This window comes from Mustela nivalis (assembly GCF_964662115.1).
Source record: "Mustela nivalis genome assembly, chromosome: 5".
Classification (NCBI taxonomy): Eukaryota; Metazoa; Chordata; class Mammalia; order Carnivora; family Mustelidae; genus Mustela; species Mustela nivalis.
The window spans coordinates 156,207,779-156,227,316 of record NC_139024.1 but is presented as its reverse complement, the minus strand read 5'-3'; the positions used below and the strand labels follow the sequence as shown (position 1 = coordinate 156,227,316).

Here is a 19,538-nt window from a genome sequence, read left to right as displayed (position 1 = left end):
ATAAATACATGTTAATAATAAGCAGAAAAAGAGACAATGTTGGAGGATACTGAAATGTTAGACGGGATGACGGAAGAAGGCATCACTGAGAAAGTGGAGGGTGCAGACTTCAAAGAAATGAAAACGTGCACTCTGCGGACACTGGTAGTCCGAGCATGCCAGGCAGGGGAGCGACCGGAGCAAGACCCTGACATAGACTGTTGGTCCGCTCCCAGAGGAGCAGAAAGTCCACTATGACAGCAGCAGCAGAATTGGGGGAGACCAACAGGAGATCAGAGAAGCCATGGGGGCCATTCTGGATTCTGTAATCAGGGTGGCAGTGCAGCCCTGTTTATGCCTGGAGTTCTGATGTGATTATTAATGATGCTCTTTTCATTCAGACGAGTGTCCCTACAGTGGCTCAACTAATCCTGACTCTAGGTTGTGATTGAGACTCAATACAAGTTAGCGCATCTGCTGGCTTCTATTGGCATTAATTGTAAATGGTGGCACTTCTGTTTTCCTACACCCGAATTTCAGGTATCACCAGCAATTTAAAGAGGAGACAGCAGCTTTATCCCCGTCTTTTATGATGAACTCCCGTTTTAGAATCCCCTGCTTATGTTAGCAGTAATTTTCTGGGAATAGAGAATATAGATTTGGCAAATTCATTTCTAGTTCCAGTTCCAGCTTTTGGTGTCAAGCAAACATTCCTTTTGAAATCATCTCCGGAAGATGAAAAAAGGAAAGAGCTGGAGGCCCCAGTGAGATTCGAACTCACGACCCCTGGTTTACGAGACCAGTGCTCTAACCCCTGAGCTACGGAGCCCCGCTGGAGGGGCTCTCAACTCCGCGCCCTAAAGCTGATTATCTATGCCCAAGTTTCGTTTTCCGTTTTTGTGAGTTCCTGGAAATTTGATATGGTGCCCCTCCCCCTCCCCTTTCCGATGTCCTCCGTGACAGTTGTCACGTCATAAAGGCTGTCTGGGGACTCGGCCCGGACGCGCGACCGGGCGAAGTAGGGAGGCGGGGGTAGGGACAGAAGCGGCGCGGGATGTCGCAGGCCTCCCGACCCGAGTCCGCCGCGGTGTCTCGGAAACCAGCAAGCAGGGGCCTTCCTGTCCGCCTCCAGGGCCGGCGCCGGCCTCCGCGGACACTGCAGCCGGCTTCAACACAGACGCCAACACCCCGACTCCGGGCCGTACCCGCCACTCGGGAAAGACACTCAGAAAACGAAGACGCACGGCGGCGCGTCGGCCCCGACTCCAAACACGTTCACGTGCTGCACGGGGAGGCGGTGCGATCCGGCCAGAGCCCGGGGGCCCGCTCTGCAGAGGACCCCACAGGCCGAAACCACCGTGGTCACACACAGGCACGACCATGCCCTTGTGACCCGGAGTGTCACAGACGCGCATGATAGGAGAACCAAGCAAACGAAGGAATGGTCGTAGTAATGAAGTGGAGAGTGCGGGCGGTGAAGGGCATGTCAGTCTCGTCACTTATTCATCACGCTTTCCTGAACGTCCTAGGGTTAAAGACCGCCTCCTGCACCGGAGGAGCCAGTGTGTTCCAGTTCTCCAAAATCCTAAATTCATCTGTGCAATAAGGGACCCTACCTCCCGAAACTCATCGTCATCACCCGAGTATAAGAGAAGAAGGGGATTGCAGGCCCAAGGAGTTCAAGTTTGCAGTTTTTTTTCAGATTTTATCCCATATTTAGATACCCTGTTCACCTCCTGTTTCTAGCACCTACAGAAATGAATAACTTCAGTGAAATTTGGGTCCGTTAGGGTTCAGAGGAATCACTTGGACCTTTTTTTTTTTTTTTTTTTTTGGTGTTTTGTGTTTTATGATCTTAAGTGTGATCTCAGTGGGCTCTCTCTCTTCCTCTACCCGCAGAGACAACGGCTTCTGATCCTTGAATGCATTCATTCAGCATAGTGTTTACTAACATGTGGAGCAATGACAGGCAGGGGCTTGTGGAGACACTTCTCTGATTCACCGAGTCCTCGGTAGTTGAGACTGTCTAGCACTCAAATCTCTACCAGGTGACATAGCCTGTGACAGGCTATGTTACCTACAGATGCAGTTAAATTGCAAGTGCTTTTGCAGCTCTGCAAGGGCTCTTTAAAAAGAGGGGAGGGGTGGTAAGAACACCGGAAATGAAGAAGAGAATGCAGTTAGCAGGGAGACAGGAAGGACAGGAAGTAGGAGAGGGTAACCACCTGTTCCCACCAAACCACCAAATCTGTGGGTGAAATTCCCAAAGAAGCCTGGAGCCACTCCTCCCCCAGGCCTGAGTCTCTGGTTGTGACTCTGAATTTTGGTCGGGCTTTCCACTTACAAACACCACACTAAGGTACTATATATCCATACATCATGTATCATGTATCATAAGATGATGCTAAGTAATATTTCTCTATATTCAGTTTAGCCTTACCTACGATAACTGTGATTTGAAGACCCAAATGATCCAGAATTCAGTCTCTGTTGGACCTGGCCCTTTGATTCAGTGATGCTAACTTAGACAATGAACTTTTCCCTACTGTTTTATTAATTTCCACTTCCTTCCAATGTAGGAAATCTTTGCCCAGTTGGAATTTATTTTAGGAAGGGTTTTCAGAACACCCGTTGGATTGATCTCCAAATTTAGGGTTACATTCAAGAGGGGACATCAGGAATCTCTACTGTTCCTCTTCTTACCATCTCCCATCTGCCAGTGCCTTCTATTGGCTGAGTCCAGACAGGAGCTAGGAGGCAAGAAAGCCCAAATGATGCTGCCTTCCAGGGCCCAAAAGCAGGGAGAAAATAGCGAATGCTCAGCCCCTGCTGCTGTAACTGCGGTGATGGGGTTAGTGTGGGGTTGGTTGAGTCATGACTTTCCATCATGTATAAACCTTGGATCATAGGCAGGTTGAAGCTTGAGCAGCTGATAAGTAATATGTATTTCTAAACAATTTTTATCATCCCATGTCAGGAGCACAGCCATCGTGAGGAGGAATACGGATCTGGTTGCCACTGCCTGCCATAAAGTGAGGAAGAAGGCATGAAGTACAGCTTCTTTCTAGCAGATGCGTCCCAGGGAGCCTGGCATGGGCAAGGCAGCTCTGTGGTCAGGTAAGGCTTAGGAGGCATCTGGTTCTGGAAAAATGTGGGGCTTCTGGTTGCAGCAATAGCTCAGTTCATTCCAAACCGCCAATGAAGGCTGCAGTGTAGACGGATTTCCTGGCTCTATTAGTCCTGCTGGAGGGGTAAGCAAATCTGTTTCTCTTGGAGAGTCTTATGATCTATATAAATAATGTTTTGGAAAACTCATTCTGATGATGTGAGCCGAATGAATTACCCTTTTATTAAAAAAAATTTTCTTCAAAGAATTTATTTATTTGCCAGAGTTAGAGCACACAGGCAGGGGGAGTGGCAGGCAAAGGGAGAAGCAGGCTCCCTGCTGAGCAAGAAGCCCAGTGCAGGACTCGATCCCAGGACCCCAGGATCATGACCTGAGCTGAAGGCAGATGCTTAACCAGCTGAGCCCTCCAAGCATCCTTGAGTCACCCTTTTAAAATGCACCATGTTACCCTGTGCTTGAATGTTGGGATGCTCCGGCAATACCAGCGCTGTGCAAGTTGCCAGTTGGGAAACATCAGCTACTGGCCCACAGAAAGGTAAGCTTGCTCCAGGATATAATTAAATGCAACTTCACTACAAGCAAATCATCAGCAGAACGAAACAAGATGCTTGGTGATACAGTTGACTTACCTCTGGCGAAAACTCCATTTCTTGAAACAGAGCAGACTGGTTCCAAACATTTATGGATTGTGCTGGTTGCCAACCACACTTTGAGTGGCTCTGCCCACAGTTTTCCCTCCTTCTAGTCATTTGCCCTCAAACAGAATATCCACTGACTGTAGCCACACACGTGTGTATCACCTTGGGCTGGTGGATAATAGCTATTGGTACTAGCTATTGATCAATAGCTATTGATACAGCTATTGTATACAGGTATTGATACAGATCAATAGCTATTGATACAGCTATTCCATTGGGCTGAGTTCATACATGAAGCAAAGAGAAAATCCTGATTTTGTAATAACTCCTTTTGGAGGCAGGTTTCTGGCCAACGGGCCTCAGCTGGAATCCATAATGTCTCTCCTAATGACTGAAACCTAGTGTGGCTGTTACTGCTCTAGCTGTGGCTGGCCTTCGCCATCCCTGACAGGTAAGACTTAGCAAGACAAATGCTCTTATCTCCTCTTTCGAAGGATGAGAAGGAGGTAGGAGGAGCTGAGAAGGCACAAACACATTTCTAGCTAGGCACAGAGAACTGAAAACAAGTCCAAAGGGTATGGGAGAGAAATTCATTGACAAGAATGTCAGGATTTCCATAAGTGAGACATTTTGTGCTGGTTCCAGGAAGAGGCAGAACCGACCAGCATATTGGGCCCATCTAGCCCACGTGAATGGGACATCTGGAGATAGACGGATCCCTCTCGGGTAAAGAAAGGGAATAAAGGGCACCCCAGTGCGGAGAAGGTGATGGGGCCTCCAGCATAAGGCTGATGGAAGAAACGTGGCTAGATCTCTGCCTTCCACAAACCCCTCACCCCAAATTTATACCGCACCCCACCCCACTCAGGGACATGCTTCTCCATGAGCGGCAGCTAGTCTAGAATAGAGAGAAATTGTTAACCCAGGAAGCTGGAGTTGGGGCACTCCACTGATAAGACATGAGCAAAACCACCTGAAAAGAAACTGAAGCTCTAACCTTCCTCCGGAAGAACGAAGAACCCAAAGTTATCGGTGCACTCGAAATGGGTTAGAGTAAGAGCTGGCAAGCTCTTGCCATGAAGGGCCAGGTAGTAAATATTTTCAGCTCTGCGGGCACGTAGTCTCTGTTACAACTAAGCTCCTCCACAGTCCTAGAAAACAGATAAGCAAGTACCCGTGGCTGTGTTCTTACAGCTCTTTATTCATGACACTGAAATGAGGAATTTTCGCGTGATTGATCATTTCAATCGTCTTAAAATGGAACGTTTGAGCTCGCGGCCCCTGCGAACATGGGCAATGGGTGGGATTTGGCCAGTGGGGTGGTTTGCTGACCCCGGAATGGAATACAATATAGACTGTCAAATACAGGCGAATACAACCTCTCAGAGTCTGGTTTGAATTTCTTCTCTGTCCCTTTTTTGCTTGTTCCTTTAATTATAAAATGATTATATTTGCCATTACTATTGCCTAAATTACTATGGCTGCATAACAAATAACCCCCAAATCAAGGGCTTGACACAGTACTACATGGGTTTTGGTACATATATATGTAATTTCTGAATCCCATGATGGCCGAGGTGTCGCCTGGCATCCTTCAGGGATCTGACCAAAGGTTTTACAGTTGCATTATTGGCTTCATCTTTAGACCGTGTTTTCCTGATGTTTTCCCAGAAGGCTTTTCTTAATTGTGATGTTGTCTGTCATCTGGAGAGGCTGGCAATGAGGGACAATCTTTTTTTTTTTTTTAAGATTTTATTTATTTGTCAGAGCGAGCACAAGCAGGGAGAACAGCAGACAGAGGCAGAAGCAGGCTCCCTGTTGAGCAAGGAGCCGGATGGGGAACTGGATCTCAAAATCCTGGAATCATGACCTAAGCCGAAGACAAGCTTAACAGACTGAACTACCCAGGCAAAGGGACAGTCTTCTTACTGGATATCCAGCAAGTCCTGGTTCCTTTATAATGAATGTTTCTTTCTTTTGTTTATCTCTCTCATGACTCATGTTACCATCTAGGCATCTAGGATAAGCAAGGTGACACCTTCAAAACATTGCCCGGACACTTCCTTGGATGAATCCCTAAATTCATTAGGTCCATGTCCTACTTTTCACATTAGCACAGGAACAGTGTTGCTCAACCTCCTGCCATTAGACTTTAGATAGCAGGGCCCTCCCTTCCTCCGACTTTTTTTTTTTTTAAAGAAGATTTTATTTTTGAGTAATCTCTATACCAAACATGGGGCTGGAACTCACAACCTCCAGATCAAGAGCATATTCTACCGGTTGAACCAGCCAGGTGCCCCTTCTCCAGCTTCTAGTAGCATTTTTCCTCACTCTCCTTTGAACATCCCTGACTTGGGACCAGGGAAATCGGACAGAGCTGTCTTCAGGACTTCGCAGTATCCTTTTCTGATTCCTGCCTGCTTTCCAGTAGGATTTGTTACCATTTTCGAGTAACAAATTCTGTTAGCTTGTAACTATTATGGGTCTTTTCCCTCATGGAGGGTTGGGTGTTCAGGGGGAAAAAAATAGAGAGTGTCAGAAGTGGGATTCGAACCCACGCCTCCATGCGGAGACCAGAAGTCCCAGGACGGGAAGCTGTGCTTGAGTCTGGCGCCTTAGACCACTCGGCCATCCTGACACTGCGCTGTGACGTGCTTCAGTTTCCTACTTCAGCTTTGGCTCTCCCCGGACTCGCGGCCGAAGCGGAAACTCCGAATTCCGATGCAGAAGCACAGAGACCGAGGAGCGCGCGCTCCGCGCGAACCCGAGCCTCTCCTGCAGACCTGGAGACCTGGAAGCCGGCGCCCCTCCCCGCAGCCCGGCCTCGGGCCTCGCAGCGACCCCGCCTGGGACCTGGCCTGGGACCTGCCTGCAGGCCACCGCGATCTTCGTGATCCGACCCGCATCCTGCAGGCCCCGCTCGGCGCACCAGTGCCTGGACGCAGGGGGTCGTTGAGAGACCCGTTCAGGGCATTTCGAGGCGTTCCTCCTGTCCCCGACAATGAGGCCACCGGCCGCAGCCACGCGTCATCTTTCACTTCCCCACACGGGTCGGGGGCCTCCTGCCCCGCGGGGTCGCTCGGGCGCCGCGGGATAATGCGGTCCCCCCATTCTCTAGAGCCCCCAGGGGCCTTTCAGCTACATCACCCGCCGGGGCGGGGGCCCGACAGCAGCTCCTCCGAAACAGAAGGTTTGCCCTTTATGCATCTTCCTCCTACAGACCACAGAACCTGGTTGCACGTCTCCCCCAGGAGAAGAAGGCCCTTCTGGTTCCCTTGCATCTTTGTTTCGTTTTTGTTTTGCTTGTTTTTAAGACAAGTTCCCAGGCTTCCTTAAGGTCACCAGGATGGCAGAGCAAGGCATGACCTTCTCAGGAAAATCGCTGCCGTCTTCTCTCTAGGAAGAGGGGTCACCGGGGGCTCTGAGATGTTGGGGGAGGGGAAGGACGGAGTAACGGAGGGTGCTGCCCTCGCGCGAGGAACGAAATGGGGCTGCGCGCACCGGGAGAGTGGGACGAGTCTCGATCGGGAAGAAGAGAAACCTAGGACTAAGAGGGCAAAATATTTGAGGAGTATGGCAAGAACAAAAATGAGTCTTGTCAGAAGTGGGATTCGAACCCACGCCTCCATGCGGAGACCAGAAGTCCCAGAGCGGGAAGCAGGTGCTTGAGTCTGGCGCCTTAGACCACTCGGCCATCCTGACACGACACGCTGGAGCTGTGCGAAGTAACAACTGTCAGTGACCAAAGACCTAACATCCAGGAAGGGAGCGGAGAGCTATTTCCAGCAGGTGCAGGAGCGATCGAGCATTCGGCACGACCTCTGCAAAACCCGAAGATGGGACAGGACGAGTTCTGCGGGGAAGCGGCGAGCTGGCGACGGGATGAACGCAGCTCTGAAGTCCAGGCGCCCACGCCTCTCTGGAGGTCTTTCTTCCTCTGCCCCCACGAATCCTACTGGCTGCGACTTGCAGGACCGGCCTTAGGCGTGGGGCGCTGGGAATGCAGATTTGATCCGCGCCGCGTGGCGACCGCCGTTCTAGGGGGCTCTCCCTGAGATTCACAGACTCTCCCGCATCTGGGAGGTCACTGGGTGTGACACCATCCTCGGGAAGTCATGACCCCATGGCTTCTGTCTTAGGAGGTTAACACAAATTCTGCAGGTTCTGTAGCAGAGGAAATGAAAAAGAGTGGAATGGTGGTCTGAAGATTTCAGAGGGAAAATTGAGAAGGAAAGAACAGCTCAGAAAGGAATCAACTAGAATTTCCCAAGGCTGGAGTTCATGCAATAACTCACACCTCTGTTTTCGGAATATTGGTGGCCAGGCTCATCTCAAGAAACTGGGGTTCTCTCTGCCCTTGGAGAAGAATGATTTCTGGTTCCTTAAGAAGTATGGAGTATTAAAAATCCATTAAAAAAAATTTACCTCTGCGGTAGCAAGCACCTTCTATGTTCAAGACTTTTTTTCTTTTTAAACTTTAGAGCAATCCGAATCATACAAAAGAATATGACACATAACATGAAGCCGAAAGGAGAGAAGTCTGGTTTTGAGTAAGTAAGCAGCAGGCCATGGGCTCAGGTGTGAGCAAAGATTCCAGCAAGGTAAGCTCACCTTGGGCTGTGATAGCTGTAAGGCCAAGTCCCTGGTGGGGAAAAAGGAAACTACCTTTAGGAACTGAGAGGAGGCTTCAGCTACTTTTGCAGAAGAGATAGCTTCTCAACTATGGTCTCCGGGCATCCTTGGAAGGTGGAAGATGAGACAGACTCTGAGAGGGACAGGAAGGAAGGCGCAGGCAAAGGGTGTTAGCCAAGAAAGGAGGAGATGGAAAAGCCTTAAAAACAGCTTTGCGGGATTCTTTGTCCGGAAGAACCAGGCTTCCACGGGCACAACTAGAAAGCGCCCCGAGCCTCTGTTTTCCGCTCCACGGTCCACAGATCAGGTGGTCACAACACACGCACACACTCTCTCACACGCACCTACTCAGTGTGGAGACTAGAAATCGGAGATGTCCTGTAGGCAGCACGTCCCACTGCAGGGGAGGACGGCGCCGAGCCTCCCGCGAGATTCCTGCCGTCCCCACTTCCCTGTAACCTTGCGAGAGACCGTTCTACAACCACCGCTTGCTGTTCCTCCCCTGCCGCCGCTCCGCTGGCCCCCGGGCGCCCCGCCTGATGGGGACAGTGACCCACCGCTAGGAGCTCCGCCCCCGCCCCCGCCTGCCCCTCCCTCCGCCCGGCCCTCGCCCCGCCCCACCATCCCTCGCCCAGCCCTCCTCCTAGCCCTGCTCCTGTCCCTCCCTCTGCCCGGCCCTTCTCTCAGCCCTTGTTCCACCCTCTGCCCGGCCCTCCCCCCGCCCCGCCCCGCCCCTGCCGGGCCCTGCTCCGGAGCCCCGCGCCCAGGCTCTCGTCCCGGTGGGGTCGCGGAGCGGCGGAGTGCTCCGGTGTAGGCGCGGGCGATCTCAGTTTGGAACCCATCCCTGGAAATCCGTGTGGGAAGCCCAAACGGGCGAACACCGAGCTCCCGAGAAAGGGCTTCCGTTCAGGTTCTGGTTTTTCTTGAGAAGATTGCACAGGCGCAGGCGTCCTAGAGACGTCTTGTAGGCGGCGCGTTTGAGAGGGCAACGTGGGGTACACCCAGAGTGGGAGACGGTTGGAGAGGAGACGGGTGCGCAAGAGGAAAAGGGGAAATTGACGCTCGGGGGTGACTGTACTAAGGCACTTCCAAATTTGTGGGAATCAGAGAAACACTCATGGCAGTCAGCAGAGTGGCGCAGCGGAAGCGTGCTGGGCCCATAACCCAGAGGTCGATGGATCGAAACCATCCTCTGCTACATTATTTTATTCCTCGCAACGCGAATTCGGCGCGCTTTATTCTCTCAAGCTCCAAAATTCCCACAGAACACCAGGCCGAGGAAACCAAGTCCCAGACATTCATGATCGTGGCACTATTCTTTACATTTCTTGTTCTCCTTTGGATCTTGTTGAAACTCACTCATTATCAAAATTGTGTCTGTATTCACATTTTTAAAGCTCACAACACTTTAGGAAACAACGCACCATCTTATTTACTGCACATATGCACTGACTCTACCCCTGCTTCTTTGCTTCTGCAGTGGGCCTACCGTGTCTCATGAGCGAGCAAAGATCTGCAGTGAGAGAAGCCGGACGCCTTTTCATCTGCTTGATCCTTCCTGCCTTTTACTAGGTTGTAGCTCAAGATCAAACGTGGAGCTAAAAAATAGAGCCAGTGTACCCGAGTGGACTCCGGTGCGTGGGTGGTGAGGGGCGGCGCATTATAGGGTTCACTGCAGTGGAAGGCCGGACGAGTGGGTGCAAAATGGCGCAATTGGCAAAGGGGAGGGTGGGCAGGTGAGAGGGAGAGGAGTGGGGGTAGGGACACGGGGAGAGGGTGAAGGAAAGGAGCGTGGAGGAAAGATGAGGAATGACAAGGACGGAATTGCAGAGCGGTGGGTTTCCCAGGGGGTTAGTTTTCCGGACAGAAGCCCCTCTCAGGAGAGGGTGTCACTTCTGTCTGTCTGTTGCTCTGCCCCTAACGTCCTAGAACCCCCCAACTCCGAAAGAAAACACGGTTGGAAAGGACAGGAAGTGAACCTCCTGCCTTGTGCCACAACTTCCATCTCTACGCAAGCTTTGGCTCTCCTGAAGTTCTTCCCACTTACAGAAGCCATTGGAGGAAGGGACACCTCTTCCTCCTGGTGAGCTGGTGAGCTGGTGAGGGACTTGCGAACCGGATCCCACGGAGTTCTGAGCCACTTTCCTGTCACTCCTCCTGCAGTAAATACCACCCTATAATTGTGGAAGGAAGAATTGCAATGCTCAGTGCCATCAAGCTCAGATGTACTGCAGAGCTGAGGTGTGTGACCCTTGCACCTGGAAGAGGCTGGTAATTTCTGAAACCATGAACGTAGTTAGCACTTCTTGGATCTCTTAGTTGTTTTATATAGTGAACTAGGCTTTTTCAGGAGGCCTGGGTAGCTCAGTCGGTAGAGCATCAGACTTTTAATCTGAGGGTCCAGGGTTCAAGTCCCTGTTCAGGCGATCCTGGGTACTTTTACTTCAGTTAAGTCTAAGTGGGATATTGGTAACAGCCAGACCAAAGGCATATCCTTGAAGAGGTTTATGTTCTAGTGTTTCATTAATTACCTTTACCCAATAAAAACTGAAATTTGGGCCCGAGTTGCCAAGAGGAATTGGAAAAGCACATAATGGAAAAATAAGACACAAGTGGAATTACCAAGACGGCCATTTTAAAGTTCCCTTGACCTGATTCGTTACTCTTGGAGTGGCAGGGGAGCAATTTGGGGGAAACCAACAAGAATTTCAGAAAGCAATGACTCTGTCCAGTCTGTTCCCACAGTTTAGATTGACTCTTACTATATAGAAAATGTGTGGCATCTTAAAAGCCCCTGCTTGTAAAAGCCATGATATGCAAACACATTTTGAAATGGTCTTAGCTGTCTTTTTTGTCTTTACATTAAAAAGTTTCTGTTGTTACCCAGAGATTTGGATTATGGTTAAAGACCCCGATCCTGGGCTCCTAGTGCATGGTTTCTGTGGGCAGAGTGTTAAACCAGGAGGCTGTGAATTCAGTTTTTGTAATTCTTTATGCTTTTAGCCTGATGATATGAAGTATAAATACTGCACTTAAGTTCATTGTGTTAGTTCTCTCCTTCTTTGCTGTTACATTATTAATTTGAAATAATCAGGTGTGTGCCTTTTTGAATCTCTATCCTGTCCTTGTTTATCTTATTTATTAATTTTGTACGCACATGAAAGATAACATTCTAGAAGTCAAAACTATGCAAAGAGATGTAGGTGACACTTTATCTGTGATATGTATTGCAAATACCCCTTCCTCCTCTCCTCCTCCCCCCAATTTGTCAGCTGTTTTTAGTTTATCACATTTCTTGAAATGTAAATATTTTCAGATATGTAAATATATCAAATTGTGGTATTCACAAATGAATAGATAAATAACTCGGTGCAAGAAAATACAAAGTCCAGAAATAAACCAAATCACAATAAGGACATTTAATATATGATAAAGAATGCATTTCAAACCATGGGTGCAAAGATAGACTTTTTGATAAATAGTTCAGGAACAACATTCCTAGAACTGGAGACTCAAAGCCTTTCTCTGGATGAGGCTCCAGCTCTGATGTGGCTGGTTTGATCTTCTGTCCAAACAACTCAAACTTTCTCCGTATCGGCAATAATGCGGTTTCATTTTCTTATCATTTGTGTATTCACTGGAATAACACTTTTAATTTCCTTCAAGAACTTTTCCTTTGTGTTCACCGCTTGCCAAGTGTTTGGCACAAGAGACCTGGCTTTCTGCTGTCTTGGCTTTCAACATGCCTTCCTCACTTGACCCCTTCTAGCTTTTGATTTAAAGAGACACGCCATTCCTCCTTTTCACTTGAACGATTAGAAACCATTGTAGAGTTACTAATTGGCCTACTTTCAGTATCGGTGTGTATCAGGGAATACAAAGGCCCAAGGAGAGGGAGAGGGATGGGGAACAGCCAGCAGGTAGAATGGTCAGAATATATACATTTATGAATTACATTCACTCTCTGGTTTGGGCACAGTTCATGGCACCCCAAAACAGTTACAACAGTAACATCAAAGATCACTGATCCAGATCACCACCACACATATAATAATAATGAAAGCATTTGAAATATCATCAGAATTACCGAAGTGTGGCTCGGGGACACAAAGTAAGCGAATGCCATTCGGAAAATGGCGCTAGCAAACTTGCTCAGTGCGGGGGTGCTGCAAACCTGCAGTTTGTAAGGAACAATAAAAACAGTAAAGCAAAGCTCAAGAAAGCAAAGTGTGCAGGTATATCTTGTGAGTACCTTCCTAGAAGATAAATTACTGATTTGCTAGGTCATGTAAATGTTTAACTAGTTGAGGTGATGACAAACTGTTTTTTCCAAAGTTGTAAAAAGGTATGCCCCGTCTTAGGCCATGGGGGGTGACAGGGAAAAATTGTACTCTAAGCTGTCTGACCACGACAGCAAGGGAATTCCAGTCCCTGTCTCAAAGCCCTTCCAGGTTCGTCTTTCCTACCCCAAAAGTACCAATATGCGATGTAGAAGGGTATAAATCCCCTCCCTGCTTGTGCTCGGGGCTCACACCTGTGGAGGACCGTCGCCTCTGAGCCCACCAGTGTTAAATAAACCTGCGATCCTCCAGCGTCTCCGAGAGCCACTTGGTTCTTCCGTCGGGATCCGTCAGGATCCAGGCCAGGTTCCGTAACACTTGGTTCCCTGACCAGGAAACCCAAGGGCGCTGGGATGCACCGGCTTGGGGCACCGCCGGAGGTCGTAAAGGAGAAGGTGTGCCTGACTCATTTCCGGCAGTTTCCTGCACCCTGGCTCCTTTCCGGCAGTTTCCCGCGCCCTGGCTCATTTCCGGCAGTTTCCCGCGCCCTGGCTGATTTCCGGCAGTTTCCCGCACCCTGGCTCATTTCCGGCAGTTTCCTGCACCCTGGCTCATTTCCGGCAGTTTCCCGCGCCCTGGCTCATTTCCGGCAGTTTCCCGCGCCCTGGCTCATTTCCCGCAGTTTCCCGCGCCCTGGCTCATTTCCCGCAGTTTCCCGCACCCTGGCTCATTTCCGGCAGTTTCCCGCGCCCTGGCTCATTTCCGGCAGTTTCCCGCGCCCTGGCTCATTTCCGGCAGTTTCCCGCCCGGGCCCCTCCGGCCGGCAGGCTGTTCCCACGCGGACTCGAAGGAGACTTGGCAGGTGAGGACCTGGTCGCGACGTCGGATTCCGGTGAGGCCTGGGGCCCCAGGACCCAGCAGGCCCACCCCCGAGGGTGGAAGGGGAGACAGACCACCTCCTAGGGACCTCTCAGAGGTCTCACAGGTGGGGCCTCCCAGGGGGCGGGTCCTTCAGGTCAGGAACACCTAGCCCGCAAGGGGGATGGGAAGGAATTTCCGGAAGGAGTTCCACTGGTCGGGGCCTCCTGGGGGGAGGAACTGTGATAACTTCGGTGTGAATGCGTGAGGGAAGGAGCAGTCTGACCTGGCTTGTCGGGCGGACTGATTCTGTGGCTCCACCGGCGGGCACCCTTAGCGTCCCCAGAAGCCTGCAGAGCCCGAGTGGCCCTAACCTGCTTCCGTGGTGACCTCATAGGGTCTAAGGCGAGCCCCTTTGGGGTGCCAGTCTGGAGTTCATACAGACTCGCTAAGGCTAAGAGGCACCCAGGTATCCTCTGGGATGGCAGACTGGGGGGCATCTGAGTGGTCTCCCCTTCGGAGGGACACCCACCCTTCATTAGTCTTCATGCCAGTGACACAGGGAGGGAACGCGCAGGGTGGCCGAGGGAGCCTCCCTGCTCATCATCGTGGAAGCTCTTCAAAACGAAAGGTCTTAGACTGAACACTCAAAATTTTAAGAATCAATTCTCAGGAGACTATGGGATCAAAACATCTGGAAAATTAGGCACCTTATGTGACTTGGAATGGGCCACCTTTGGGGTCAACTGGCCCTCCAAGGGTGCCCTAAGACCTACCCAGTGTCCAGGTCATTTACAAAATTATGGCCAGGATTCCCAGACACCCTGACCAATTTCCATATGTTGATTCTTGACTTCAGATAGCCCAAACTCTGCCCCCATAGGTCTGATTCTGTGCTAATCGGAAGAACCAAAGTAGGATGTCTGTAACCCTAGTAAAAGAACCCAAAGCCTGTAAGGAAGCAAAAGCTATCAGGAAGGCCCTGCCCGGGACCATCAGGGGCGGTGGATGAGCTCTGGACAAAGATGAACCCATCGGAAAGTGTGGGGACCACAGTCCTCCTTTGACCCAGAGCCTAAAGGTGAGCTGCAGGAAGACAGTGTTCCTGCTTCTTGTAAGTAGCATGTGTGGGGAGATACCCGATTTAGCAGCTCTGACAGCCCACAGGAAACTGGATCCAGACAAACAGGATGTAAAATAACAGGAGCTTTCATATCTACCTTTAAGAGAAAGTCGAGGGGGGGGCAGGGGGGACACACCTGGGTGGCTCAGTTGGCAAAGTATGTGCCTTCTACTCAGGTCACGATCCCACATGTCCTTCAGGATGGGAACTTTAAGGAATATTTCCAAGCAGCTGCCAAAACTCCTTTGTTTCGGGGAAATTCCCTGTCCTCTCTGGCCCAATATGGATTGTCTATCCCCCCACCCCCTTGTTGGCGGGAAAACATGGCATCTGCTCCTCTGGAACTGATGGTCTCCTGAACCCAGAAACTTTTCTCTGTCCTCTGGCAGCACTTTGTCTCTTCTGCCTCCCCATCCCCGTTTTCCTGTTTCTGCACTACCTTGGGTGTGGCCTGCATTAATGGCTTTTAAGACCATGCTCAGTGCCTGAAGCACCACGACTCCTCCCTTCACTGTCAGGGAGCAAGAAGAGCACCCCCAGGACCTAACACCACCCCCTCCAGATTTCCCCCACGTGTCTCAGGTGAAAATTGACCATAGGGAAGATCCTGGTGGAACATAATTCAACACTTAAACTAAGTTTGTTGGTTTAATTCAGACAGATGTGTCTTTTTTTTTAAGATTTTATTTATTTATTTGACAGAGAGAGATCAAAAGTAGGGATAGGGCAGGCAGAGAGGGCTACGTGCTGAGCAGAGAGCCAGGGTCCTGGCTCAATCCAAGGACCCTGAGATCACAACCTAAGCCAAAGGCAGAGGCTTAACCCACTGAGCCACCCAGGTGCCCCCATATGTGTCTTTTAAATTATCAGTGGTAAACATGAAACTTTTATTCTGTCCAGGTTTACTGAAGGTCAAATAACCTCATGTTACCTCTGTTGGGTTGTTAGTAAAAAGATGACTAAAATGGTCAATTGTCTCATTAAAGTTTTCATGGGTAATTGTTAAAGTGGTAATTGTTGGGTAATTTCATGGGTAATTGTTCAACGTTAAAGTTTTGGTTGGATGACAAATGGAATTAAATTTGTTGGACATCTAAGTCTTTTCCAAATGGGATAAAGTGCTAAAGCATTGATTACTGGACATAGATTTGTCCTTTTGGCTTACTGCAAAGAACTAAGGATATTTAAATCTGTTGGTAAACATTTTTTGTGCTTTACTCATTCATAGATTTGCCATTTAAGAATTCTGGTGTAACAGTTCACAATTGGTTACTCCTTAGTCTTCACCAGAGATTAAGGTTTCTAAAGAGGGCAAAATTCTGCTAACTGTAACTAAGCCTGATGGAAATAAGGGAATCAACCCTGTATGTGGAAAAGTAGGAGATACATAAGAAAGATAAGGAATGGGCATCATTTTGTTAAAGGTAAGAGAAGGTAATTTTGTCCTAAATGAGATAGTTGTTTGGAAAGAAATGGCTTGGGACAAAACCTGAATACAAAGGAAAGTTGTAGAAGGTTTGTGATGAGATATCTTTGGAAATGAATTTTAGGTGTGGTCAGGATGGACTAAGATTGAAATGAATTTTAAAAAGACACTGGTGTAGAAAGTTGGTTTTCTCTCTTTTCAAAAAGACAAAGTATTCTCAATTGTTGGTCTGCTCTTGATAAGAAAATGCAAATAGTTGTTTTCTCTCTGCCTGTTTAGAAAAACCAGTTTCTGTGTCTTGAATTTATCAGGTCTTTGACATCCCTAATGCTATGTAGGCATGCGCTTTAAAACTTTCTAAGTTTTAACAAACTTCCCTAACATATAAGTCATTAACAAAGTCTTGTTGACTAATTAGGCTTGCTTGTTTGGTATTTAATGTTCTGGCTCTGGCTGTTGAAGTGTGATGTATCACAGAATACCTGAGTTTCCTTGTCTAATCATATCATAGTGAACTCTCCTATCAGAAAATTAACCATGTCTTTTCTGAGCTTGTCATTTATAATTATTTTAACTGTCTTGTAAAGTGAGTTATACCTTCAAAGAGATTCATCTAAAGAACTTTTAGGACAGATACAGGTATTAAGTATATTAAAAATCCTAAAACTGAAATGAGTAAGAACTTCCAGAACTAAGAAGCTGCATTCACACTGAACAAGAATCAGTAACATGGGACTAAAAGAACTAAAAAGATGATTACAGTTTTGTGATCCTTGTTTGAAAAACATTGCTGGTTCCTTAATGTTCACTCTTCCTGATTAAGTAAATGTAAGATTTCTATGACCTACAGAAACATGATAAAATAATCATTTGTAAGCAAATTAAAGCATTCAACTTTTCTCTCTATCTGAACCCTCTGAAACCCTGAGAAAGGTCTCAGTAAGTATTCCTTCTTCCATGGAAATCCTAGTCATTTTCATAAGTTCAGTAAGAATCTGTTCTTCTTGCAACAGGACATTGGAAACATGGGTTATTTTACCAAGACTTTGACTGGAACGTCATATTGGAGAAAGACATGCATAGATTCAGATATGACCAGACAGCTTTAAGGAGCTAAGGTTGACTTTGTGAAACTGGAGTCATAAAGCCCCTTGGAACTGTTGGCCTGATACCTTGCTTACAGAGTTCCCAGCAGCCTCACCAGGTGAGTAAAGAATGTCACTTCCTGGCAGGTACAGGAACCTCAGGGTATTTGGGGACCTCACGAAGAGGAATTTGCCCAAATCTTAAGAGTTATTGCAGGCATGTCTGATGGCAAGTACATGGCTTGGGACATGGCTTGGCTTCTGGCCTGGAGAGGCTACTAAACGTTCAACCTAGAGATTCCTTATAAAGTTCCAGCAAAGCAGATTCTAAAAGATCTATATGATCACTCACTGTTCTTGCTGAGCTTATGTAAATAATTAGGTGATGCTGGTTAGACTGGATTTGTGTCTCAAGTAAATTAGTCTTGATTTGGCTATCTCTGGAAATGAAGGTTATTTTAGAGAGAAAAATTGTTTAAATAATACCCACACTTGTGAATGTTGAATTCTAGATTTGATTGTCTCTAAATGTTTGTTGTTTACCTCAGCTAGACAACTTGAGGTAAACTTCAGAGAAATTACCAGCGTAACTCATACATAAACAATCTTCTTGCTTATTATTCTGTGGGGATAATAATAACAGGACCCCATGGCACGTATTAAACAACTGGAAAATGGGACTGATTCCCCAACAATTGTGTAAGTTATCACCTTGACCAATTCTGTGTGACTGGGATAATGAAATCATTCCCTAAAAGCCAGAGCATACCCTACTCCATAGGGTTAACTATGGACTTGTGGAGATAAAGGATAATACCACTTTCTTTATGCTTGGTTGAGTTATGCACTTGGGGTAACCTTACCTCCTGAGACAAGTTTTCTCCCACTTACCACTGATCTTTTGTAATTAGAATGTTAATACCTCAAACAAAGATCTTAATGGTATTTTTGAGTTATATTTATCCTAGAAGCCACCTCTATTGGGATACAATTATAAACAAAGGCTTTCAAAGCATACAACAGTGCTCCTGGTAAAAAGAGCCTCAAAGTTCCCTATTGGACAGCCCTTGACTGTAATGACTTCACATCAGGTCCAAAGTTTCTTAGAAACCAAAGGCTGTCAATGGATGTCAACTTATTAAATACCAGGCTACAGTGATAGATATGCCTGAAATAATCCCTAAAACCTGTCAGACTTTAAATCCAGCCACCCTTATGCCTGGACCTGAATGTCACACTTATATAGAGCATAAAGTTGGGGGTCATTGGTACTGTTTATTCTAGCCAACTGGATGTAAAAGATTGCCGCAGCTATAATTCACCTCAAAGATTCTATGGCAGCCCCTCCCCCCAGTAAGTAGGCTTAGAGGAGACTGTGAACAGATTGGAAACAGAGAAGTGTCCCAACACCTCCAAGTCCTGGAAAAACTTGAAGGTGCATCTCCCGAGAAGCTTTAGAACGGACCCCTCAAACCATGGTGGACAGGGCCCTACACTGTTGTTCTAACCACCCCTACTGCCTTCAGGGTCTTAGGTGTCTCAGGCCCTCACCAGCTGGATCAATCACACAGTGGAAAGCCCAGCCATATCCTACAAACCTGCCCCAGCTCCATCTTCGATGAGACCCCACTGACTGATGGACATCTGTTCACCGTGGTCCCTGGCTATTGTCGCCATGACACCAACACCCTCGCCTCAGGAGTTGGACTTTACATTGCTGCCCTGTCTGACTGGACTTTCTCCCAGAAACTTGTTATTGTTATTGCTTATTGGGCAGCCTTAGGAAGCTTAAGATGGATTGCTAAGTTCATAGAAAACACTGTCACTGGGCAAACCACTCACTGTCCAAATACTAGGCTTGCAGGGCCATCATAATAGATGATAATGATGCCCTCTAAACTAGGCGTTTAAAGGGGCATCAAAGAGGGGAATGATAGGGAAAAACTGTACTCTACGATGGCCGACCAAACCAGCAAACCAGTCCCTGTCTCAAAGCCCTTCCAGGTTCTTCTTTCCTACCCTGTTTCCCGCACATGCCAAAAGTGTCAAGTATGTGGAAGTAGAAGGGTATAAATTCCCATCCCTGCTCATGCTCAGGACTCAGACCTTTGGAAAATAATCTCCTCTGAGCCTGCCCTTGTTAAATAAACTTCTAATCCTCCAAAATCTCCGAGTGTCGCTTGGTTCTTCCATCAGGATCCAGTCCAGGTTCCAAAACAGGGCCACCGGGACAAATGATCATAGATGGCTTAGAAACAGAAATTTATTTCTCAGTTTTAGAGACTGGGATGTCTGACATCAAGGGTCTGATGAGAGCTTCCTGGTTCATAAGCCACTGTCTTCTCCCTGGGTCCTCATAGGGCAGAAGGACAGGAGAGCTCCCTGGGATC

At 48.0% G+C, this 19,538-nt stretch overlaps 1 protein-coding gene across 1 annotated transcript in view; it reads left to right on the top strand.

The window, feature by feature from the left end:
• The window catches only part of LOC309865336 (uncharacterized protein), a 48,606-nt gene extending 29,304 nt beyond the window's left edge, over positions 1 to 19,302 (top strand). Inside the window, exons 3-9 of the mRNA XM_082731610.1 lie at positions 2,957 to 3,096; positions 9,857 to 9,948; positions 10,306 to 10,459; positions 10,540 to 10,647; positions 13,051 to 13,518; positions 17,077 to 17,267; positions 18,683 to 19,302. Of these exons, the coding sequence (XP_082587736.1) occupies positions 3,026 to 3,096; positions 9,857 to 9,948; positions 10,306 to 10,459; positions 10,540 to 10,647; positions 13,051 to 13,518; positions 17,077 to 17,113 (930 nt within the window). The 5' untranslated portion in view covers positions 2,957 to 3,025 and the 3' untranslated portion in view covers positions 17,114 to 17,267; positions 18,683 to 19,302. The remainder of the gene's footprint in view (positions 1 to 2,956; positions 3,097 to 9,856; positions 9,949 to 10,305; positions 10,460 to 10,539; positions 10,648 to 13,050; positions 13,519 to 17,076; positions 17,268 to 18,682) is intronic.
• The last annotated feature ends 236 nt before the right edge of the window (positions 19,303 to 19,538 follow it).